This window comes from Diospyros lotus, chromosome 9, assembly GCF_014633365.1.
Source record: "Diospyros lotus cultivar Yz01 chromosome 9, ASM1463336v1, whole genome shotgun sequence".
In the NCBI taxonomy this organism is placed as follows: domain Eukaryota; kingdom Viridiplantae; phylum Streptophyta; class Magnoliopsida; order Ericales; family Ebenaceae; genus Diospyros; species Diospyros lotus.
In genome coordinates this window covers 6,847,019-6,874,003 of record NC_068346.1, presented here as the reverse complement: position 1 = coordinate 6,874,003, position 26,985 = coordinate 6,847,019, and the positions used below count along the sequence as shown (strand labels likewise).

Here is a 26,985-nt window from a genome sequence, read left to right as displayed (position 1 = left end):
TCAATCATACATTGTCATTTCTAATCTCATCTGATACATATTCAAATCTTCCTGAACAAACGAAATACCGGATCAACCTGCTGAATCATCAGACACATCACCCCGTGCCGCCATACCTCAATCACGTTCTTGCCTAAGCTGCAAGTCTAAACTGGAACGTTGAATGTCCCAAGAGCATAACCCATTAGAAGATGAAACTTCTAGTGAGGGTTCAAAAACATATATATGAATGCATGATGTAATAACATGAATAACATTTGCGCTAGTGTAACTTTTCTGGCCCAACGGCTCGGTTAGGAATCTTAGGCAGAATCTCGAACCTCTGCAGGATAAGTCTAACGTTATTCCATCCATTGCCCTTGGGGAATTACGACTACACTCTTAAGGTAACATCCATTTCCCATGCACAAATATTAATATGACAATAATATCGTGCCATACAAATATCACGATTTTTCATGCAATATGACAAAATGAATCATATCTTTCATAACTATCATGCATATATAAGTAATCATATCTTTCATAAATATCATGCATAATAAACAACCATATCATATAGGATAGGACAACTCACCTTTTGAGATAAACTTGAATTTTCTCAAAAAGTGCGCATCAGCTCGATATGCGTCCCCGACCTCAATTTTCGTATCAATTCTTGAAAATTGTACAAATTACTTTTCCTCGAGTACATAAATCATAAAAAACATATTTAATCACTAAATATCTCAATCTTCCAACTTCTTTAATTTTTCCTTCTAAAAATCCCAATAAATACCCTCGAGACTATTTTCTCAAATCTCTTTCCACAACAATTTATAATAACATATAAAATCAAGAGAAAATTACTGGACTTACCCGAATGTTGTGTTTTCACGCAAAATGAGACTGTTTTGTGCGAATACCGAGACATCGGGAAGACAAACCTCAAAACTTTTTGCATAAACCCCCATAAAATATTTTTCTAGAATTTTCAGGATTTTTTTCCAAATTTTTCGAACCACCCACGCGCCCGTACACGCCTACACGCGCTAGGGCAATTAGCTGCGCGTGGAGACCCGCGTGTGCCAGTCATGCGCCAATCGTCTTTTCCAGCAACAGCACACCGAAAAATTTTTCTGACTCCACCATGATGATCATCTTGACCAGTCGATCACGATGGCATGATTTTCTGCTCCAAAGGATGGCCGGAAGGCCTTCAATCGGAGGCTTAAAGCCTCGGACGATGCTTCCGCCTCCCATCTTAGGCGACTTCGATTACCCTGAGACCATGACGAAAATGCATCAAAATGCACAGAAATAATCTATCACTCATGGGCAACAAAATCCCTATGCTTTGAACTCCTAATTTGTTCGTTAACCCTATCGATTTGAAGGTTTAAACTTGTAAACTTTCGGCCACTTCGTGTGCTATTTATAGGCGAAAATCGAGCTTCAAAATGGCCTTAGCCGTCTTACCCATTGCCTTAAACGTTCCTACCTGCCCTAGATCGATCTGGAAGCATCCTCATGTGACCAAAAAAGCAAGTTGAAAGGCTTGACATTTCGGCCAGCTTTCTTTGCCGAATTTCTCAAAAATTCGGCCACCCCGGTGGCCATTGTTGGCTCATCATCACCCTTTGGCCATTCTCGACCACCCCCCATGCGAACCCAGTGGCTTTTAGCAACCCCTCGTGGCCTGGTCGGTTTCCTCTTTGCTGCCAGTTTTTAGTTTTTTGCACTTTAGCCCCTCAATTTTTGGCCTTTACCTTTTTGACCCTTTTTACTTAGCCCCTGAACTTTCCAATATTGCATTTAGGACCCTCAAGTCCTAAAACATCAATTTGACCCTCGAAGATTCCAATAAATTATCGTTTTGACCTCCCTCTAGTAATTTCGAAAAACTGCACTTAGACCTGAATTTTCGTTTTGTCCCCAAATCCTTTTATTTCTTCCTGAAACCACTAAAAGATTGTTCCTTATGAAAAATTGAAGCCCTCTCAACCTTCCGTTGACTTTTCAGAAGTCTTCTATAAAGATTCGATTTTACAACCTAAATGACAGCTGCATTTTAGCTGTACCGAAAATCGTTCTCAATCTGATTTCTTTCGATACCAAAAATCCTATCTCGGGACGCTCGTTAATGCCACATCATTTTTCTTTGAAATCTCGGCTCCTATAAAGATTCATTTGGCTCGGACTATATTCTCTTGCCATTAATATCATAAGAATAAGTTATAGAGAGAAGTCAGACCCATGAACACTTACTCTCCTAGCCAATTTAAACTTTATCACTCTGGTATTGGCATTCAATCATAATCCTCAAGTTTAGGGAGAAGATGTGCATTTTTTTAAGCTAGAAGGATTTGCAATAGGAGCTACCAAGGCTACTGACCACAACCTAGCAGTGTATTTACCATTCGGATGGGGCCAAGAAGCTGTGTAGGCATGAACTTTGCAATGAATAAGGCCAAAATTGCTGTGTCAATGATCCTATAATGCTTCGCATTCAGTCTGTCCCCGATCTACACTCCATGTTTTGACAATTCACACTAGGCATGGGATTCAAGTAAGGCTTAAGGCTCTGTAGCATGGACCATAGTTGTAAACAAGGTGCATCTGATTAGCAGAATAATCAGCACTTGAAGATTGCTACTGAGAATGAATAAGGAAGGAAAGCATGGAATGCAACAGAAACAAAGAACACGCCGCAGGGATCCATTAGTTATGAATCTTCTTGTATGTTTTCTCAACCAATGCCTGCAGCCTTTTTGTGTTCTTTATTCTCCTTTTATGTGATATAAATGGCAAGGCCAGGGATGCAATCCTTAGTTAATTATGTTAAAAATAAATATAAAACACTTTGGTTCACTCACATTTCTTTTTTTTTTTTTTACTTGAATTGCTTGTAACATTTTCCCTTTCTTCGAAAATAATTTAATTCAAATGGAGTACTATTCCTACAGAATTTTAAACCCCGTTGAAATTGACTCAATTCTATAAAATGTTATGAAAACAAAGCAAAGCACAAGCATACAATAAAAAGCACCCAAAATCTCTTTTTCTTCCAAAGCAAACGACCATTAGAGGACTCCAACTATAATGTTAAAATCACAATCATATATAGGAGAGGACTACTAATGTTTTAGTGAAAAACCATTCAACAAAAGATAAAAATCAGGGGATCATTATTTTGTTCAAATTTCCACTAAACTCTTGGACCCAAACAAAGCAAGCTAAACACAAACATCTCTCCCTCACATTAGAGAATAAATTGAAGAAATCTTAGTATAGTAATAGTACCGTGTTTTGATACCTAAATAGAAATTCAGGGATTCAATAGAAAATTGACCATTAAGAAAAGTAATTGGTGCATGGGTGTCAGTAAGATAAACCTAAAGTGCATGCGTCTTCTTGTAATTTTTCCTGAAATATTTTACTCGAAGTTGTTTGGCTTACCCTTTTTTAAGATGACTTTTAAGTTTTTCTACTTAAAAGTAGTGTAAAGCTTTTAAATTTGCTACCGTTTAAGTTGATAATGTATTTAGATAAATGTATTTTAAACTATCATTTATATAATTATGTGTTTAGTGTAAAAAAACTAATAAGTTACCAAAACTTAACAAAAAGACTAAAACGAATATGTTACTGAATAATACAAATAAATTTATAAATTGATATAAAATTTTTAGATGTTGATAAATTATATATAATTATTAAAAATATATATTAATATAATATTTTATGTTTAAATAATAAAAATGTTAAATATATATACATGTTATGTAGCGAGAATGATAGGGTGACAATGGAAGTGGCGGTGGTGACAGAGGCGACGATGAAAGTGAAGGCATATGCGAAGATGAAGGCGACTGTTCAAGCGAAAACACGATTGATAATAGTAGAGATGGCAACGATGAATGATACGGCAATGAAAGAAACTGGAAGGGGAAATGAAGGAAGAGATGGAAGAGACATCGATAGTGGTGACGATGAGCCTAGATGCAACGGTTGAGATGAGGCAGATGGAGGCGGCGACAAAAAAGAGATAAGAGGAATTGACTATGGATGCAATAATATTTAAGCGCAAAGAAAGAAATATTAGAGTTTTGGGAAAGTAAAATTGTAAATTACTTGATCAACAAAATAAATGTAATACCTTGAAAGTCTATGGTTAGGTCCAAAAAGGGATTCTAGAGAAACTAGTATATATATCGAGAATAGTAAGAAATGAAACAATATCAGCTGAATACCTTTTGGGCTGAATGTGGATAAAGAACTCTCAAATTGAGCGTGCTTGAGCTAGAGTAGCTCAAGAATGAATGATCCCTGGGAAGTTCGCTTAGGTCCATTAGAATAAGTTGATACGATCATTCCTATCACTCGATGCGAGATGTTACAATAAATTAATAACAACATTTCAAAAAAAAAGTTGGGAGGAAGTTTTTTTTTTAAATACTATTAAAATAACATTTAATTTTAATAACATTTAAACTCTTAAATTTTTAATAGTTGTCATACCGCTCCCTGAACACCCCTCGAGAAAAGTGGTCGGTGGGTGTCGATAATATAAGGGAAATGCTACACGAATCGAAGGTTAGACGACTTGGTGGACAACTCTATGCTAAAATTACAAATTTTGTAATACCCCGAGAGCCCAGAGAAGTTAGTATATATCGAGAATAGTGTAAGAAAGGAAACAACACCAGCTGAATACCTTTTGGGCTGAATGTTGGCAAAGAACTCCCAAGTTAAGCGTACTTAACCTGGGGTAATCCAGGGATGGGTGACCCTCCTGGGAAGTTCGCGTGGGCCCATCAAGGTAAGTTGTTCTAGTTCCTCCTATCGCTTGATCGGGTCGTTACAGGTGGTATCAGAGCCGACCCCCGATCCTCTGAGCGTGGTGGTGGGGCAAACCTCAGCGAGGAGGCTGAGTCCCGAGGGGTGTGTGTGTAGGCCCTTATGGGGGGTGCGTGTAGGCACCTTAGGCGAATCCCATATCGGCCATGCAAGGAGGGAGATCTGGGACCGGTTGTAAGGTCACATGACGAGGACGTCATGTGCTTAAGAGGGGGATAATGTAATACCCTGAGAGCCCAGAGAAGTTAGTATATATCGAGGATAGTGTAATAAAGGAAATAATACCACCTAGATACCTTTTGGGCTGAATATTGGCAAAGAACTCCCAAGTTAAGCGTGCTTAACCTGGGGTAATCCAGGAATGGGTGACCCCCCTGGGAAGTTCGCGTAGGCCCATCAGGGTAAATTGTTCCAGTCCTTCCTATCGCTCAATCGGGTCGTTACAAATTTTTCCCTTACTTTTCCCCCCAAAGTTTGCTGCTTCTTCTCTTCTTCCTCGTACTCTCACTATCTCTCTCTCTCTTCCTCTACCATTGTACTCTTTTCTCTCCTCTCTCTATCTCTTTCTTTCTTCATCGTTGTTAGCCACCGTGGCTATTCTCACAACCGCAGCCACTTCTACCATCTTTCACCATGGACACAGCTGCCTCTCTTCTTTCTTTCTCTCTCTCTCTCTCTCTCTCTTTTCCTCCACCGTTGTTCGTCATCGTGGCTGTTCTCACCGCCGTAGCAGCCGCTTCCACCATCTTACCATCTTACGCCAATGATAAGCAAAGTTATGAGACTGCTAGGAATATGGGGGGTGGAAGTAATATGTAGCCAATATATATACTTAATCCAAGTCAATCCAACAAACATTACAATTGGGAAAATGTAGTAAATGAGATCAGCTTATTGGCATAAAAGGAGAAAACTAGTAATTTATCACTAAAAAAATCAACTGTATGAATACATAATGAAAGAAAGCCATTGACTTTGAATTTTGAGTTTTATCATCCACACACATATTACACCATATACGTATACATTAGCATCAAGAATTGGTAAAAGCCAAAAGGATCCCAAAACCCAAAATCTACAAAATAAGAAACTAGTTCTATTTTCTGGAAATTAAATCCACAGAAGCAATTCATCAATCAGTTTGCAAGCATAAGAGATGGAAAGCACAAAAGATCACCACCAACCATTGACCACTTGGGTGTACGTGTACCTATCGTTGAGCCACCTGAAGCTCTTCCTAAGGGACCCTTTGACCTTCCCCTCGACCGGGTAAACCTTGTAGCTCGCAACCCTGTTCTTCCTCTGGAACTCAGGATCGTTGAAGCTCCAAGATTTTAAAGAAGACGCCCCTGTGCTCTTACCTTTCTTCACCTTGAAGACTCTCACACGGCTACCCATCTGGGAGAGCGAGGGCAGCAGCGGATAAGAAGCGTAGGAAACGCTGTAAGAGCGAAAATAGTAAAAGTTGAAGCAGGGTCTGGACCTGTAGTGGCTCTCCATCTACATCCTGCCACCGGTGTATGACTTTGATCTGTAATCTCCCATAGGTGAGACTGATCAAAGTGTTACGAGGACTTGGGGGGTTAATCAGAATCTGGTAGGATAGAGAACACTAAATAGCGAGCAGACGTCTGCTAAAACTAACATATATTTTTGTCCACAACAATGGGGGAAGGAGAGAGAGGGGAGATGGAGGTGTTGGAAACGATTGGAAAGACGGAGATTAACATCGGCAGAAACGACAGTGGCGGTGAGAACAGCCATGGCGATGAACAATGGTAGAGGAAGAGAGAGAGTGAGTGAGAGTACGAGGAAGAAGAGAGGAAGCAGCAAACTATTAGTGGGAAAGTAAGGGACAAATTTGTAATTTTAACATAGAGTTGTCCACCAAGTTGTCTAACCTTCAATTCGTGTAACATTTTCCATAATATAAAGTGCATGGGTTTCTTGTAAGGATAATGCTACACAAACTGAAACTTGGACAACTTCAAATTCTCACGATATTTTGATACCAAAAAAATCGCGAGAATTTGGCATTATTTTTTCATCTTTATCGCCCATTTTCAAACCACTCTCCCTCTTTCTCAAACCCACTGTCTCTCTACCACTCACTTTCTCTCAAAACCACCATCTTTGAAACCCACTCTCTCTTTCCCCCACTTTTTCTCTCAAACTCACACCACTGGTTGCAGCATCCATCGTTGCCTAACCCTTGCCCCACTACTGCGACGAGCACCGCCGTCGCCCCCTATCTAGTCGAGCACAATCCACCGTCTGCCTCTCGTCGCAAGGACCGTCCACCGTCTCCCCTCCCTCTGCCAGTCGCACCGCCTCGCACTCACCACCAGCCACAGACTGCCATCGTCCCTTCCCCACCGCTGGCTCTTCATTGCTGCTCGAATGACTACCCGCTGCTGCTGTTCGCCCCCACATACATTTATATATATTTATATTTTTTTCTGTTTTAGTTTTTCTATTTACTTGGTTTGTTGTTTTTTTGATGTGCTGCTGCTGATGATGATTTAGTTGTGAAAATAAAAAATTAAGAATTTGTTTTTTTATTTGATTGTAAGGTGTTTGAGGTTCTGGCATATAGATTTTGGAGGGTAGATTGTTTTGTGTATGAAGGTGGCACTACAAGACAAACTGGTAGTGTGTATAGGTGTCTATATATGATTTTGTTTACATCTTCATAGGCTGCTATTATCACAGTTCATACATCATAAATCTTTGCCATTTCTACGAAGGCGTCAGTTTCAGAGTTGCAATTTATATTTTATTAAATCCATCTGTTGTCCGTCTCTGCTTTCGCTGTTCCGCGGCCGACACCTCCATCCCCCCCTCTCTTTCTCCTTCTCTCTTTTTCGCCTCATTCTCTCTCTGTACTCATTCTTGCCGACACATCCGACGCCTACATCACAGTCTGCCTCTGCCATTCATAGCCAACACCTCCATCTCCCCCTTCTTTTTGGGTCACTAACACAAATATATAATATATTTACTAAAAATATATTTGAATATAATTGGGTTAAATATACATATTTTTTAAATAAAAATTTTGAGTATAACTGGATTAAATATACATATTTTTTAAATAAAAATATAGACTAAACTAGAATAAAAATATATAATATATTTTGAGTTCAAATATTTTTTGTATGAATGATAAATAGAAAAAATATAATTATATTGTGATAAATATAAGAATATATATTTTTATTAAAAATAAATATAATAATATTATGGTTTATAGTTTAATTTGTATTTTATAACTTAAAAAATAAAATAAAATTACAAAATAAATTTTTAAAAATAACAAGTTAAAATATACTCTTAAAAGTTTTAATATCTTATAAACGAGAATTTTTAAAAGTAACAAAATAGATAAAAGATAAGAAAGACTCTTGTTAAATCAACTCCATGAATTTCACTAGAAAATTCTTCCCTCCCCCACCCAAGACAAGGGAAAAGTCAAATGTGTCTATGAATTGTATCAAATAATTTTTTTTTTTTTTGTTCAATATTCTCCATTTCCACTTATTTAGAATAACAAGTTTAAATAATTTATAATTCTAATTATATTTTTTCTCTTATAATTCATACAACACATAAAATTTTATGTATTTTATAATTATTTTATGTATAAATAATTATGTATATTTGTATGTTATTATTTATTTATATTGCTTGAATTGAAATTACATGTAAATTTATACAAAATTTTTATATTATATTTTATAAAAATTACAAATTATATTTAAAGTTAAACCAAATCATAATATCATATTTCAAGTAATATAAATAGATAAGAAAATAAATAATATATAATATTATATATCATCTATATAATAAAACACAATAATTTTTGAAAATGTATACATTTTAATAGTTCAGATTGATTTTTGGCAGATGAATAGCTTAGATGAATTGTTTTCTCGCCCAGTCACTTCCCCCCTCTTTCTCCTTCTCCCTCTCTCCCGCCCAATCACTTTCCCTTTGTTTCTTTCTTTCTATCCCACCCACCATCCTTTTCTCTCTCTCTCTCTCTCTCTTTCTCTCTTTCTCCCACCCATTCGTCTCCCTCACTCACTGTCTCTCTCTCTCTCTCCCACCCACTCACGGGCAACTCTCTTTCAGGCAACGGGCAGCTCTCCATCGTGGTCGGCTTGCCTGAAGCTCTCCATCACCACCATCGCCGCCTCCTCGTTGCCGCACCGCCTCCAGCTACATCGCCATATGTGTGCGTGTGTATGTATATGTGTGTGCGTGCGTGTAATTGTATTTTCTACATTTTGTGTGTGAGCGTGTGTATGTATATGTGTGTGTGCTATAGTCATTTTATATGTATTTTGTGTGTGTGTGCGTGTATGTACTTTGTGTGTGTCCATAATCTGTTTGTTGAAGATAGGGGTAGAAGTGTGCGTGCGTGTATGTATCTATGCTTGTATGTAATTTGCTTTGTTTTCCAGCTCTGATGGCAAACATATAGCTTCTTGAGCTTTTGGATTTTTATTTTTAATGCTTAACAAGGTTCTGGGTTTAGTTGGTTGGGGTTTTCTTTGATGAAATTGGGTGTTTGATGATGAAATGGTCTCAAACCTCTATTTTTGGATCGTTTCTCGCTTTCGATTTTGCCCAATTTTTTTATATGGGTTTCTACTATGGGGTTTTTTAGTGAAGTTATGTAATCAGAAATGACGTTTGCAACTTCACATCATTACCAATCTTAAGTGAAGTTACAGCAATGAATGATACATACACACAATAAAAAAGAGATAGCCCGCAGTGTGTGCGTGTGTAATGGTGTGAAGTATTTGCAATGAATATATGTATTGAAAATAGTGTGTGTGCGTGTGTATGAATATATGTATTTGCAATGAATATATTCCATAGTGAATATATGTATATATGATGTGAATGATTCATTCATTCACTAAGTTACTGATCTTACCGATTTTATGTATATATTCATTGCAAACAGTGTGTGTGTATGTATATAGATTTTTTACATTTAGTATTGGAAGCACCAAAAAATATAACAAAAGAAAAAAAAAATTATGAGTTGGACCCACGGTTCAAACATTTTCTTAAAAATTTTATTCAATTTCTAACATTGGGTACAATTAAGTTGGACCCAAATATACAATTTTATTTTTTAAAAATTTTATGGGACAAAAATGAGTTATAATTTTATTTTTTATTTTTTTTCATATGTGTTTATGTAGGTTCCACTCTTATAAAATTATGTGTTTATATACAATTATATGTGTTTATGTAATCTTACAAATTTTATGTATAAAAATTTTGTGTTTATACAATTTTATTTTTTAATTTTATGTGTTTATATGTAGGTCTCAAATATATGTGTTTATATAGGTCCTACTCTCAAATTGAAAAATTATAACTTATTTAAGTCTCACTAGAAAAATTATACTTCGATTTCTATAAAATTGTGTTTCAATTTTAATTTTATCATTTTAATGTGATTGTTAAAATACATATGTTCTAAATATTGGATCGGCCTTTTATCATTTTGGTTTATATTTTTTTTTCATCTCCTGATCATCTATTATATCCATGTCAATTATTTATTTAAATAAAATATTAAATTTTATTATTTGATTTTGTAGCAACTGATTTTTTTTTGGGTTGAAGTGCAACAATTATGGACAATATTACTATTTTTGATCAAATAAGTTTTTTTTCTTCATATAAATTTAATGTAAGGCCTATTTTGTTCTTTTAAAAAAATATTTATCATATCTAATTTTCTTTTAATAAAATATTTTTTTCCTCATACTTTACAGATGGATGGAGATTTATACCGAACCGTAATATCGACTTCGTTTACTAATTTTTTTATTTATGTGTATCAAGTTTTATTTATCACTATAAAGTGTTTACATATATAGGTTCGATTTCTTCAAGAAATAAATGTTAATGTTGTTATTCGCGATGAGTGTGACCTTAATACTATTCGCATTCGTGAGATAAGCCTAAAAATCACTTCAACATTGGTTTACTTATTTTTTATAAATATAGTCTACTTATTTTTTATTATTATAGGCAAAGGCAAAGAAAAAATAAAAAGGCTATCCCTTGCAAAGGGTAGAAAAATGCCCATCCCGTGGTATGATTTTTCAACAATTTTTAAAAGTTTTTTTTAGAAATTTAGTGTCATATATTCTTTTTTATGTATATTTTTAAAATATATTTTTTCAAATAATTAATCTGAATTTTATTTTTCTAAAACATGTTAAAGTAAGTATTAATATGAAGCATGTTAAAGTAAACATTAAAAAGAGAAGAAAAAGAATAAGAGAAAAACACATGTTGCATTTACAACATAGCATAATAATATCTATATAATATGGCAGAATAGTTTTTGAATTGTCTAAAATGTATAGACATTTTGATGGTTGGGATCAATTTCTGATACATTGATAGTTGGGATTAAAAGTTTTTTCGCCCAAAGTCAAGTAGCCATCTTCGACCTATAGCGCAGCCACCCCCCCCCCCCCCCCCCCCCCCCCCCCCCCCACACATATATATATACACACATTCACATCACAACGCTGCCACTCACCCACACACACACATATATATACACACACTCACATTTATATACACTCGGCTATATACACAGACACACACTCACATATATCTATATACACACTCACAACGCAACCGCCCACACACAATTGACTCTCTCTCTCTCTATATATACAGAGAGCAAGCAGTAGGTGAGGAAGTTGAAGGCCAAATGGTGGCTAGTGGAGGACGATACAGTGGTCAGAGGCGCGACCAATGGTGGTCGAACGATGCAACAACAAGGTTGAACGGCGATGGCGATCTGTGCGCACAGGGTCAAACAACGATGGTGGCCTGCAGCAGTGAACGACTGATGGCGGCGGTGGGGCGGCGACTGAGGACGACTGACGGGGACGGCGTTGGCCGCGGAGGCTGCGTGGGCGATGGTTGGTGCTGTGCGTTGGGTTGCAGGCAGAAGAATCGGGAGGAAGAAGATGAATAAAGAAGGAGAAAAAAATAAAAGAAAAATGTATTCTTTAATTAATACATTGCTATGCACGAACTCCAAATTAATTAATACGTTGCATTGCGTTGCGTTGCTGTGCACGGAATACATTTTTCATGTGTATTTTTATAGGTGCATGTTCCATTAATTAAATGTATTTTTTATTACCGTGCACGGAATGCATTTTTTATGTGTATTTTTATAGTTGCATGTTCCATTAATTAAATGTATTTTTTATGTGTATGTATATTTATAGTTGTATTCTTTGTGTGTATGTATGTTAATGTATTCTGTGTATGTATATATATTCTTTGTGTGTAACTGTCAATTAAATTTTGTGATAGAATATGTTGGGCTATGATTTATTAATTAATAAAAAATTAAATTTATCATTTAGGACTATTGTAAACAAATAAAAATAATCTTATTTTTTGATTTCTTATTTTAAAATATTACTATATTCTATAAAATTTTTCATAATTATCTGTCATTATAGTTTTTAGAAACTTCAAATCCAAAACCAAACAAATCCTTTGCCCAGAAACCCTCTTAACCCAACAGAAAAATATTCAATTTATTGTGTAACCAAAATGTATCACGCAAACTATCAATCAAATTTTATGGTAGAATATGTTAGTGATGAAGCAAAAAAAAATGAGTATGACATTGAGTTCGGCTATGATTTATTATTTAATAAAAAATTAAATTTATCACGATTATAAATAACTAAAAATAATATTTTCATAAAATAAAGATAAAATTAAATATAAAAAAACCCTCATAATTTCTATAGGACGATTCCTCTATTTTTTTTTATTTCTTATTTCAAATTTAAGATGTCACTATTTTATGTTAAAAATAACATTATTATTATAATTATCATCTATATAGTAAAGCAGAAGAATATTTAAAAATATGCAAAATATTTCAGAGACACATTTCAATGGCTGAGATGAATTTTAAATATATATTAATGGTTGAGATTGATTGAGATGAGTGATGTTTCCACCCATTCACTCCTTCACTCACTTCCCCTCTCTCTCCCTTTGTCTTTCTCTCTCTCACAGATCCATTCACCCACCTTTTACTCACTTCCTCTCTCTTTCTCTCTCTCACAAACCCATCCACCCATGCCATCGACAGGTACAACGGTGGTAGAGGGAAGAGAGGGCCAGCTGTGGATGGGGGGGTCAACGGGTGTGACAACCACTCACTCCCTCACTCATTGCCTCACTCTCTCTTCCTTTCTCTTTCTTTCTCTCATAGACCTACCCACCCATGCCATTAACAGGTGCGACGGTAGTGAGGGAAGGAAGGGTCGATGGCGAATGGGGGATCGGCAAGTGTGATGGCGATGGGAAGGACGATGACATGTAGGGAGCCGATGGGTGCAACGACCACTTACTTCTTCATTCATTACCTCCTTCCCCCATTTTGTTGCACTCTTTCTCCCATTCCCTCACTCACTGTTCTCTCCCTCTCCTTTTTTTTTTTTTTTTTTTTTCTCTCACAAACCCACCTACCTATGTCATCAACGGGTGTGATAGTATGAAGGGGGGAATAGAGGGTCTACGGTGGGTGGGGGGCCAGCGAATGGGGGTGAGGCGTTGCGAGGGATCGTAGGGGGGCGATGGAGGTCTGAGATGACCCACGGGCCCCCGACCAGCTGTTATCAGGGGCTCCAAGGGTCATTGGCAACGATTTGTATGTATTGTTTGATATTTAATTTTTAATTTAATGTATTCAGATTGTAGAACATTTACTAATGTGCTTTATTATATAGATTTAGTAATTTTTTTATTATAAAATGTTAACAAATCTATAATAACTTTAATTTCTGTATTTTGTTCAATATTTACAATTTTTTTTTACAATATTAATAAACATTATTACATTTTAATTTTAATATTATTTTACATCGTGCCTTTAGGCATGGGTATACACTAGTATATTTAGAGTTATGCTATTTGTACAGAATAACTTTTACAGATTGGTTTATAGGAGGGAAAAATTAACCATTTTACCCCCATATGAATTTAATTATTTTTCCCTTATGTAAAATTTCTCTCTCCCCCCAAAATCTGTCGAACGCCAAACATAACTTAATATCTCTTCCTCTTTCAGTTTTTCAAGAAGGCCTCTCACTGATCAACACATTTAGCAGTTTCAACTTTCAAATTGCATTATTTTACAGTCTGCATCATTATGAGAAAATGAATGTGGAAGAAGATTCTGGAGAGAAGAAAGCCATGATTTTTTTTGTTAGTTTGTGAAGAAAATGCCAGAAAAATTGAAGGAAAATCCTAGACAGGAGGAGATAAATTTGGAAAGAATTTTATGTGATGAAAAATTCCTTTTGTCTTTTGTCTTTCTCTCATTTCTCCAGTTGGAAATCAAACAAAAGCCGAACAAAAAATTCATAATCTTCTCATCAGGCCAATCTACACAAAAAAAAAATATAATCACTTTGAATAACTAATTTCTGCATTGAAACAGAAAAAGAACTAGAGAGAGAACTTGAAGAAGTTTGAATTCAATACTGATAGTTATGTTTCATACAAGAAAATCAAATGAAATAAAGAGCGAACACAGTCCAAAAAAAAAGGAAAAAAAAACCCAGAAAAACCAAACCCAAACCCAAATGAATCTCAAATTAGCTTTGCCTCAACTTGCCAAAATCTCACATTCTAGAGATAGAAACAGGGTTTTTCAAGAACACAGAGAGAGAGAGAGAGAGAAACTTTGAAATCCAAAGCTAGGAACCAGAGCAATGGCCAAAGCTGGAAGCAGAGGTAGAAGAAACAGAAATGGCCACCAGAGCAATGGCTTCTTAAGACGGAGACAATCTTGAAGAGGAGGCTGTCGACGAACCAAAGCTGGAAGCTGAGTTTCTTCCACCGGAGGCTGGAGCTTTTGAACCACCACTGCGACAAGCCCTTCTTCCCCAGCCACTTGAAGATGAACAATCACCCAGCTTCTTCTCTCTCTCTCTCTCTCTCTTTTCATTTAGATGAGATTTACCTTTGAATATATCGCGATAAATTGCTTTACTTTATACCTAAGATATCGCTAATTTATCGCGATATCTCGTCCCTTAAACCAATCTGTAAAAATGCTTCTGTACAAATAGCACAACTCATATATTTATATAGGTTTAACAAAGACCAAGAGAGAGAGAGAGAGAGAGAGAGAGAGAGGAGATAGAGGTGTTGGCGGCAACATTCATGGTGATAGACATCAGCTGAGGCAGCTATGTCGGTGGCAACGACGACGAGAAACGAGAAGAAATAGTGAGAGAGAAAGGGTGGAAAGAAGAAAGAGAAAGAGAAAGAGAAAGAGAGAAAGATGGAAGAGAGATGACGGGTGAGGGCGAGGCGGTGCGAGCGGCTGGCGAGGGGGTGATGGCGGTCTGAGTGGCTGTGAGGGGGCGACAGCGATTTGTGGTAGGTGGTGGGGGCGAGGTGGTGCGACCAAAAGAGGGAGGGGAGACTACGATTCCTGCAACCCAAGGGGGTGGATTTGAAAGAGAGAGTATAAGAGATAAAAATGGGTTTGAAAGAGAATAGGGGAGATAAGAATGGGTTGGAGAGAGAGTGGTTTTGGGTTTGAGAGAGAGTGGTTTTGAGAAAAAGAGAGAGAGTGTGGCTTTGAAAATGGGCGGGTGAAGTGAAAGTGAGAGGGAGACTGGACGAGTGAAGATGAAAGTGAAAGAGAGAGTGCGAGGTGACTGAAATAGATCAATGATAGATTTGTCTTTTACATTAAGGGTTAATATGATAATTTTATTAAAGTTGTTCAACTTTTTGTCCACCCTTACGTTCCTGTAGCATTATCCTTCTTGTAATTTTCCCTGAAATATTCCATTACCATGCTCGTTTTCCATGGGTCTTCACTTCACAGTTAAGTCTTCTCCAGCGGCGAGCTGCGAAGAGTCGTCCCACTGATCAACTTCATTCCAAAGTTAGATTATTGGGTAGATCTTCATCTTCCGGTACAGTCCCTTTCCATTTTCTAACTGAAACTATTAGAAAGAATTGTCGCTCATGCCTTCTGTTTTACTGTATTTTGCTGTTGCGTGTTTGAGATTGAAATCTGGACTTTGAACTGCTAGATCCTGGCTTACATATCAATAGACTAATTTCTGTTGTCGTAACAATCATACGTTTTTGTTGGAATTGATGATTTTTTTTTTTTTACTCTACATATTTGTGCTTTGTCGTCAAAAATCCAACTGGTGTCTTCCTGTATGAATAACTTCGCCGTGTAATGCCTTGTCACACGTAATTCAGTAATTGGCAACTGGGACACAGAGTTCCCCTTTCTATCATTCTTCACAGAAAACATAAGAAAGAGGGAGATATGGCTGAAACTGGAATCAATTTTGTGATGGAGACGCTGAATGCGTTAAAAAGCAGCAGCAATTATCTGCCCATAGAAGATGAAGTTAAGGATCTAATTGCGACTCTTTACGATAAGCTGGGACTGCTGAGAACCTTCTTTAAGGAACAGGAGAGGTTTTATCAGAATGAAAAGGTGAAATCACTGGAAATACGAATTCGAGAAGTGGAAAATGTGGTAAAATGGAGGATCGCCCCATGCACTTCCGCACGGACAAGGGAATGGGAAGGTACAGTGACGTGTAATGGTGTCATCGCTGCTGATGAGGTTGTTTCCAAGCGCAAAGAACTCTCATTAAACCTTGACCTTCTCAAACAAGAGATCGAGGCCATTGAAACAGAGTTGAAAAATGTTATTCTTGACCTGGGGGGCATACAAATTGTAAATTTCTCTGCATGGCCAAAAGAAATAGTAGTGGGCTTTAAAGATGAAGAAATTTTCATTAAAGAAAAACTTACTAGAGTTCCAAAGGAGCTACAGTTAATTTTGATTTATGGGATGGCTGGACAGGGTAAGACCACTCTAGCTAAAAAAGTATATAATGATCCGCTGGTTGTCTATCATTTCGATCTCCATGCATGGATAAATGTTTCTCAAGAGTACCAAAAGAGGGATTTGTTGCTTGGCCTTTTACGTTGTGTTAGTGACCGTTCAAATGGAATCAATCAAATGAGCGAAGAGGAATTAGGTGAGCAGCTGTACAAACGCTTAAAAGGTATGAAATATTTCATTGTGATGGATGATGTATGGGACAGTGGGGCCTGGGCTGATTTGAAAGACTATTTTCCAAATGACAGAAATGGAAGTAGAATTTTGTTCACCAGTCGGCTTGAAGCTGTGGCTTTTGCCCAACCTGTTACCCTTTCTCGTCCCCTACCACTTTTAACTCATGATGAAAGTTGGGAATTGTTCCGACTAAAGGTATTTCATGGAGGAACCTGCCCTTTTGAACTAATGGAAATAGGGATGCAAATAGCCAAGAAGTGTGGGGGACTTCCACTGGCAATCATCATGGTTGCTGGAATTCTTGCAAATGAAGAGAAGAGGAAAGATCGGTGGGAAGAAGTAGAGAAAATCATGAGCCAATCGATGGTTGCTGATCCAAATTTATGTATGAAAATCTTTAAACTGAGTTACAAACACTTGCCCCGTCACTTGAGACCCTGTTTTCTATATTTTGCAGCATTTCCAGAGGACTTCCAAATTCCTGTAAGGAAGTTGATTTGGTTATGGATTGCTGAGGGATTTATTCAGAAGACGAGAGAGAAGAACTTGGAGGATGTGGCGGAAGAGTACTTAATGAATTTAATTTATAGAAGCCTTATAATGGTTTCCACAAGGGGATATGAAGGTCGCCCCAAAACCTGCAGTATCCACGATTTGTTGCGTGGATTTTGCCTCAAAAAAGCTGAGAAAGAGAATTTTCTCCGACAAATTTCAGGTGTACAACAATTTTCCTCATCTTCTTCATGTCCGCGTCGTCTGTGCATTGATTCATTAAAGCTCCAGACCGTTAGACTCCCCTCTGTCCTGGATCCCCACTCATTCCTGTGCATTGGCTGTGGATATGCTGCTGGATTTCCACCCCTTGCGTTTCCTTTTCAGAGACTCAAACTTCTTAGGGTGTTGGATGTAAGCTTCATTCAGCTGGACTCATATCCCATGGAGATAGAACAACTAGGTTTCTTGAGGTACTTAGCACTATCCCTCCTCATGGCTTGGCTTCCAGCATCAATTTGCAACCTCTGTAATTTAGAGACACTGATCATTTTCGGATATACGTGGACATCTCTTAGTTTGCCCATAGAAAAAATGGAAAAGCTGAGGCACGTTCTTCTTAATGGACCAATGACAGATCAAGGTATGGAATTCGTTACGGACTCGGTGATAGATCAAGGTGTGGAAACTCTTCAGGAGGGAACTGTCCATACTCCCTTACGGACATTCCGAGAATCATCGCTTCCCTTAATGGATAGCCTACAGACTCTCTTATGGGTAAATCCAATACATTGCGAGTCAATCTTGAATAGGGCTCCAAATCTCAGAAAGCTGGGAATTCAGGGAAAAATAGTATTTGGAAATTTACTCGTGTTTCCTCGGTTAACCTTTCTACAGCACCTCCAGAAGCTCAAGTTGTTCAATACTTCAAAAGTTGGTACGTCAGTATATCTCAGAAGTTACAACTTCCCCAGAAACATTAAAAAGCTAAGTTTGCATGGAACTAATCTGGGTTGGGACGAAATATCAAAGTTTGGCATGTTACTACCCAACCTTGAGGTTCTCAAATTGTTAGCTGGTGCCTGTAGTGGATCGCTTTGGGTGACAGGTGAAGTAGAGTTCCCTAAACTCAAGTTCTTGAAATTTGAAAATCTTGACATCGAGAGCTGGGATGGCTGTAGTAATCACTTTCCCCGACTTCAGCGGGTAGCGTTGGTTCGATGTGCATTCCTCAAGCAGATCCCATCTGAAATAGGGTACATACCGACACTGCTGATGATTGAGATACGCCATTGCAACCGTAATGTTGCCAATTCTGCCAGGAAAATTAAGCAAGAGCAAGAAAATATGGGAAACCATTCCCTGCAGATTACAGTGGAACCCCAATTTTCAAGTAAGTGCTTATTCAATTATCCATTCACTCATTGCAATGATGGAAAACTGAATTTTATGTATATATATCTCATTCATGAATAGGAAGAGGACAAAATTTATTTGTATTTATATTTAATCTCGTACGTCCAACAAGTAATCAAAATTTTAAAATAAAAAATTAAAATTTATTTTCTATTAAACCTTAATCTGATAACAAAATTATAACTGTCCACAATATTTTTAAAATTAAAACCATTATCTCATAATATAAGGATTATTATTTGGTAGGGAGCCAATATTTTCCTTATCCCATAAAATAAGAACCATTATTTGTAGGTAACTAACAATGACAAGATATATTTGTATATTCAATAGTGGAGAGGAAACCCCAACCTGACATGCCAAAGTGTCTGTTATATATATATATATATATTTGTATATTCAAAGATGAAAAGTATATTTGATTAAGATGTGCTTTGAGTGTTTGTTTGAATTCTTAGTGTAATTATTTTAATTTTGAACATGTTTATATTATTTTGCAGTTATTTATCAGTCGCATGTTTCTTGTGTGTCTGTACTTAATAGGTTGAACTTCTTTGAATGGTGAAATTAAGTTAATTTTTACTCAGGCGTACTGGATTTTGACTTTTAACACTTTTGGAAGAAAAGTCTCTTACTATTACAGATTTAAGCAGCATTGAGGATGAGAGGTTATATGAGAAAGCATGAAAATGATCTAATAGGTTGAACTTTAAGTTTCTGGGAATGAATATTGCCAACAACATTAAGAACCTTATTTCACAAATAGATAGAAAGTGCAAAAGTGTTGTCCAGAAAAATAACTCGAGGATTAATTAAGTTCTATAAGATCTAAACCTTTTTTTTTCGAATTTTATATTTTTAGCTTTAAGAGCCTGCATTCTCTCTAAACTAAAAATTTGAAGGTTTTACTAAAATGAATAAGAATAACTCAAGGTTTTGCACAAGAGTTCGACATTTACAGCAAACAAGAACCCTCACAAGATGTGACCACCTCACGTATAAATGTACAAAATAGACTTACAATCTTTTTAAATAAAAAAAGAATTTTCAACAAAAATACTTTAAACTTGAATAATTTAAAAAGCCTTGAACACCTGCTATTTTGAATAAAATCAAGTACTGACATGTTGGTTTGATTATTTTAGTCAAGAATAAATCATAACGTCATGCCTACTTTACCTTGATTGTTACAAGAGAACAAATAAATTACAAGAAATCATTAATCAAGATAATGGTCCTTGAACCAATAATTTGACAAAATGACAACTTCTTGGCTATGCAAAAAAGTAAGGTTTGAGATTGAAAAATAAAAATTATGTAACATTTCACTTTTTCAAACATGTTATCATGATAAAAAAAAATAAAAAATTTATGCATACTCAACACTATCAATTTTGATAGTTTTTTTTTTTATGGATACTCAATTCTCCTAATTACTTGCAAAATCTAACACACATGATCACAACATATCCTCCAGGGTTCTCTGTGGATGATGAGCTGTGCTAAACTTCAACAGAGTACCCAAACTCTTTTGTAAGCTTCCCAAAATCTAGAGGTAAACTTTGGATCCCTTAACTCTTAATTGTATTAACTTGTACTTGCCTTTTCCAAATAGATGTTTTCTTTACAGGGAAGTGGCAGAGTGACATAATCATTTCTTTTTTGATTGCTCATATTCTCATCAAGTGTTATCCTATTTTCGCCGTTCTAAGAAATTTGGATGACCTTGGTGTAGATGGGAGTTAGGTGTTTTATGGGCGGCGACAGGGTGAAATGGCAAAGGTCCTTAGCAGGCTGCTAACTATCTTGTTTTGCAGGCTATGGTGTATTTTATTTGGAGTGAGCATTAAATTGCTACTTTCGGGAGTAAGAGCGTTATGTGTCCCAGTTAGTACATCTTATTTAGTGTGTTGTTTGGACACGGTTGTCCACTATTTCATTTCCTTAGAATTTGCGGAGCAGGGCATTGTGACAGTTTTGGTGATTTTCAAACTGCTAAATTTATTTTTACTTCTCTATTTTGAACTATTTAGTAATTGGGAATTAGTATCACATAAAATAGTGGTTTAACTCATGAGTATGTTCTATGTACTCTAAGTTATTATTTGGGGAGTAGTTGTGTGTCTACATCACAAATGTTGACACTCCCACCTAAATAAAGATTTGGAGATTGCAGTTTGGTGGATGTGATTCTCTCTAAATATTATATAGGTAAGTAATTGGTGTTTTCATCACAAATGTTAATATTTGTGTCAAAAGCCTTATAATGCTTTGGGGGGTGGGGGGGGGTGGGGGGGGGGCAAGATTAACGAGGATTGTCATCTAAAGTGTGCAAGTGAAATCTGTTAAGTTTTGGAAAAAAAAATAACTTTATTGTCTCACTTTTTTATTCACTAGAAAAGCTTGATTTATACAAGCTTATTTACAAAAATAGGAAACAACTAACTTTAGGAAAGAATCCTAGGATCTATACAATTTAGGATACAACCAAGATAGGAAACATAATCTAATCTAGAAGACATAATTTTACTTTTAGGAAATAATATATACAGTTAATCAATCTAGGAAACATATATAATCAATCGCCAATCAATCAATCACCAATCACCAATCAATGATTGAATCATCAATTAATCAATCACCAATCAATCATCAATTAATCAATCATCAATCAATTAATCAATCACCAATCAATGATTGAATCATTCCATATCAGCTACTGCCATCTTTCCCAATATAGAAACATTACTCTTGCTGTTGTTTCTTGTTACTTAGGAAAACCCTAGTTGTTGACAAAATCTTCTTAAGATTTCCTTTGATTTTTGTATATATTCATACATAAATTGGTAGTTTAGATCCAATTTTGGTTTTTATTCAAGTTTTCCTTTTGTGATACTCGAAGTATGCCCTAGCATAAGGCGTAGACGTTTTGAGGTTTTTCAATGATATACTCACAAAAAAAAAAAAAACCTTAGATCCCTATTCAAGGCTATGCTTACTAGTGCTTCATGAAGCCTCACAATAATAGCATGCTCATGGATAAAAAGTGTGTTGATTTTGTTAATCGGTCCACGACTATCTATATAGCATTGTAACATGCTCCCATTTCACTCAGAATATCTAACAATTGCAACTCTCTTGCTAGTTTTTTATGTTCGATCTTAATTTTTTTGACATGTATAACATTAAACTACATACCTAGCTACACCCTTCTTCATTCCTAGTCACAAATACATTTCTTTGAGGTCTTTGTACATCTTGGTAGCACTAGGTGCACAGTATACTTAGCTTGATGCTAAAATTGTTTTCCTTGGGTCTTTTTTGTTTTGCATGTATACTCGGTTATTAAACTGAAGTATACCATCTCAAAACTCAAAATTAGATATTTTCACCTGATCATGTTTATCAATCCTTCGACAAAACATCAAATCTTTTATGAGACTCTCCCTGATTTGATCCATCAAGTCTAGCTAAATTGTTAGACTAGCAACATAAGTGGTTTATCTTTCAAGGGCCTATTCCTACCTTAACAAGTTAAAAGCTTCCACCAGTTGTCGCTCACAGGCCATTAATCTAGCAATCAGAATAGGCTCTCTCCTATTCAAGGCATTTGCCACAATATTAGCTCATGTTAGGTGATATTGTATCGTGCAATTATAGTTTTTTAAGAACTCTAATCATCGCCGTTGTCATGTATTCAACTCTTTCTATTCGAAAATATACTTTAGACTCTTATGATCCATGAAGATCTCAAATTTTTCTTTGTATAAATAATGACACAAGAGTTTTAGAGCATAGACCATTATTGGTAACTCTAAATCACGAGTTGGATAGTTTCGCTCGTATCTCTTCAGTTATTGGGATACGTACCCTAACCCAATTTTGGAGGCATCATTGTACACCACATATCCTCTTGAGCCATTTGGAATTACTAGGATAGGTGCAGAGGTTAATCTCTCTTTAAGCTCATTGATGTTCACACTTGTCACCCCATTTAAACCTTACCCTTTTGTGATAACTTGGTAAGAGGTGCAATAATTTTGGATAAACATTTCACAAATCTTTAGTAATACCTAGCTAATCCCTGGAAACTTTGAATCTCTGTCGTCGACTTTGGTTGTTGCTAATTTTTCATGGCTTTGATTTTGGTTGGATCTGCTACCACTTTATTAGGCTATATTAACTGTCCTAAGAATGTCACTTCAATGATCTAGAATTTACACTTCAAGAATTTGGCATATAATTTGTGTTCCTTTAGGGTTTGCAATACTTCCCTTAAGTGTTTCTTATGTTCTACCTTACTAGTGGAATATACCAATATGCCATCCATAAAGATGATGACAAACTTGTCTAAATAAGGTTTGAACACACTATTCATGAGGTCCATAAATGTAGTAGGTGTATTGGTTAAATTGAATGGCATCCAACTTGATCCTTGACTAATAATACCTGAACCTCAAATTAATCTTTGAAAATATTTTAGCTCTTTGTAACTAATCAAACAGTTTCTTGATCCTTGGAAGTAGGTACTTGTTCTTGATTGTGACCCAATTTAGTTGTTGGTAGTTAATGCACATTCTCAAGTTTTCATCCATCTTCTTCACAAACAGTACTGGTGCACCCAATAGTGAGGTACTAGGCTTATGAAACCTTTATCAGTAAACTTTTGTAGTTGCTCCTTTAATTTCCTTGATTCTCGAGGCAAACCAAGTAGGTCCTTTGGGAATACATCAACATATCCATTTACTATTTGTGTCTTTTGGTCCAAGGGTCTCCTTTTTTATTCCCTATATGCAAGCTAACTACCCATAGACCCCATTTTCTAGTAAGTGGATGGCTTTTAAAGTCCTGATTATCTTTTTCCTTCCAAAACCTTCTTGACCATGAAACTTGTCCTTCTCCCATCCATTCTTGATAGTTCAATTGCCTTTGCTTAACAATTTACCATAGCGTCATATTTTGGTAGGAAATTCATTTCGAGATGTTAAAATCACAGATTTCCAAAAGGATCATCTATATTGGGAATTTAATATTGCCTATTGATATTTTGCAATTTGGATATCCGTGATTTGTTTCTTGAGTCCTCTCCGTAAGGGTGGATATTACCATTTTATACCTGAGTCCTTCAAGTTCTATCCCCAATCCCTTAGCTAAGGCACTAGAGATGAATGAATGCATGGACCTTGGATCTACTAACACATGAACATGAGTATGGAGAACGGACATTGTACCTTGAATCACATCCAGGTTCTCTCATGCCTCACAAGTCAGATTGTACACTTGGCCATGTCGAGTCCTATTGGGTTTTTCTATCTTCATGCCTTGCCCTTATTTCTTTGCCTTGGGACATTTCCTTGAGATGTGCCTTGGTTTTTTGCAGTTGTAACATACGAGAGTATTACCTTTGGTACATTCTCGGCATATGTGTCCATCTTCATATTGGTAGCAAATAATAGAGCCTCATTTACATGACTTCTCTCGGTGTTTCTTCTTGCATTTGGGGCATGGTTTACTCCTATTCTTTTTGAAGTCCCTTCATTTGGGCCCAAACTTTTGTCCACTCAATCTTTCATTTTGCTTTTAATTGATTTGGATTAAGCACTCCTGTTTGATTTAGATTGGTTTTTGTTGTCATGTCCTTGAATATTACCTCATTGAAAAATCAAGCATGTACAATGCTCATGGCTTGTTGGAGTTCTTTCTTTATTAGCCCTTCCATAAACTTTCGTGTCTTTTTAATTTCATCAATCTTGTACAGTGGCATGTACTTAATAAAACGGGTAAATTTCGATTCATACTAGGCTACTGTCATGCTATTAGTTTGTTTTAGTCTCATGAATTCTCATGCCTTCTTGATTTTTCAACATGGGGAAAATATTTTCAATTAAATGGTTCCTTAAACCTTACACTGTTGCGGAAAATCTCTTCAAAACAGAAAAGGTTAGTGCAATAGAACGAATCAAATATAGATCAAAACAAGAACGTAAAGAAAACAAATTACAAACTCCTTGTTTTAACCGTTCAAGACTCAGATCTGAAAGACCAGTTACCATTCTTGGTAACACCAATGAATAGGAACCACAAGCCATAAACGAAGCTCTCAAACCGTAAGCCCAGAAAAGCCCCAACACCTCTCGGCCAAACCAGCAAAGTAAATCCTCTCTCCCTCAAATGATCACAGCCACACAAAGTAAGTAGATCAGTCACAAAGATAACAAGATCAAGGCACAAAGCAAGGAGAAAAGCTTACCCCCCAAAAGAACCCAGATCTGAATAAATAAGGTGTTTCCAGCAACATCAGAGGGACCGCCTTTCTCACATAAGGAAATGCGGCTGAATATATGACAGGAAACAACATCCACAAAAGGCAAGAGAGCCTTCATCGCTATCGGATGAATATGGACTAAAGCGATGAAGCAATTGGCCACAAAAGGAAACACGAGAGAGAGAGAGAGAGAGAGAGAGAGAGAGAGAGAGAGAACTAGGGTTCGACCGAAAAAGAGGATAGGATAGAGACGCCGAAAGGAGAGCCAAAGGCTTTTTTATATGAGGGCTAAGACTGGGTTAAGCTTAAGTGGGCTTCACCCCCATTTGAGCAAATGGGTTGAGGCCCATTTCTCCTCTAAAATGGGGAGTGGGCTTGTAGCCCGACTTCTAAAATGGGCTGCCAAAAGAGGATGGTAACGGTCTTGGGTCCTTTAATCTTGGGCCGAAGCCTATGAAGACCTACCCGAAAAATCGTCATTGCCTTGGGTCTTATTAGGGAACAAAAAACAACATACACAAAAAATGGTCATTTTTGAGTTTGACTAGATATCTATTGAGTCTATAGTGGTTATGAGAGGTTGCCATGTCTTTTGAATAGTCATCTACCATTGAGTTGTTTTATCTTGTAATATGAAAGTTGCATAGTTCACTTTTTCTTATTAGGGCATTTGATATATCTTAAGTAGTTTTTTAGTTTGCTCGAGTTAGAATTCTCTGACACTAGGATTGTCGCTACCTCAAAACACGAAAAGGTTGAGTTTTCGATAACGATCAATGGCACTAGGTCCTTGGTTTGCTAGTTGTAGTCTTCTCATGTACCCTAACATGTCTTCCATCAATCATTCCATTCCACTTTTCCCTACCCTTGACCTATCTTTGTTTCTTGCGATTTCTCTTCGAGTTTGCACCATCTGTGGGTATTGCTTATGTTAGATACACATATTTTGCTAAAAGAAGAAACATGTTTTCATTAATCTCCATAAATTATAGTACAAAAGGATCATATTATTTTGACAAAATTTGAGCTTTATCTAAACCAATCCTATATATTCATATGTATGAGCTATTTTTTTTGGTTTCCTAAGCATCAGCCAATTAGGATCCTTTTTCAGGTTTTCTTCATCCGAGCTTACATAGATAACCTTGTCTCAATTGGCTCCCACAATTTCTTGATTCACTTCTTTTCCATTCAAATCTTCAAAGATCCCCATGCTAGAGTGGTGAGACATGGCTTGTTCTTTAGGTTTCTAGACTTCGTTCTACGTTTGTCTCCTATGCCTCTCGAAATTATTCTTTACCTCGAATGTGGTTGGTAAATTGTATGAAATCCATTATGTAAGGGTTGTCTCTAATTTCCTCGACAAAGGGTCTTAAATGATCATGAATAATGCGAATAATGTAGTTTACCCTAAAGAAAAGTAGAATGGGTATTTCTATTCTGATAGGAAAATCACTAATCACTCTTTTAATTGCATCTAGGAAACTAGACGCCTTTGCTTTTCCTTATTGGATTCTTACATGTAAGTTCAGTTTCCACTATGCGGCTATACTTTGACATGTTTTGTCCAATGCATTGCGGGATCCAACCATTTTAAGCCTAGGAAAAATCTGTGTTAAAAGTTCTAAAGAAAAACCTCCTACCTGTTAAGTTATGTTTTGCTCTGGCTTTGCCAAGTTTGCTCTGATACCAACTACCTTGTCATTTTGGTTGTGTTACTATGATAAAAATAAGGATTTTTTTATACATATCCAATTCTATCAAATTTTCTTATTTCATCAAGACTTTTGCAACATGTGGTTTAAGATTGAAC

General features: G+C 36.4%; 2 protein-coding genes across 6 annotated transcripts in view; both read left to right on the top strand.

The window, feature by feature from the left end:
* LOC127809947 (putative late blight resistance protein homolog R1A-10) overlaps positions 1-26,985 on the top strand; it is a 57,152-nt gene that overhangs the window by 22,913 nt on the left and 7,254 nt on the right. The gene's annotated exons all lie outside the window — the stretch shown is intronic.
* On the top strand, positions 15,779-21,059 carry LOC127809948 (putative late blight resistance protein homolog R1B-16). Of its 4 annotated transcripts, none has more exons than XM_052349142.1 (3): positions 15,779-15,866; positions 16,165-18,884; positions 20,385-21,059. In XM_052349142.1, exons 2-3 carry the CDS (start codon positions 16,235-16,237, stop codon positions 20,411-20,413), a joined length of 2,679 nt encoding a protein of 892 aa, XP_052205102.1. In that variant the 5' UTR covers positions 15,779-15,866; positions 16,165-16,234; the 3' UTR covers positions 20,414-21,059. The 4 variants fall into 4 exon arrangements, with proteins under 4 accessions (XP_052205102.1, XP_052205104.1, XP_052205103.1 ...); XM_052349144.1 differs by lacking the exon at positions 15,779-15,866 and having other exon boundaries at positions 16,068-18,884; positions 20,385-20,462; positions 20,725-21,059; XM_052349143.1 differs by lacking the exon at positions 15,779-15,866 and having other exon boundaries at positions 16,068-18,884; positions 20,385-20,462; positions 20,538-21,059.

Excerpts from the sequence above, each read along its gene's own strand:
- LOC127809948 (XM_052349142.1), top strand. The coding sequence starts at position 16,235 with ATGGCTGAAACTGGAATCAATTTTGTGATGGAGACGCTGAATGCGTTA. Across the intron at positions 18,885-20,384 it reads AGTGGAACCCCAATTTTCAA|GGTTCTCTGTGGATGATGAG; the intron begins GTAAGTGCTTAT and ends CATATCCTCCAG.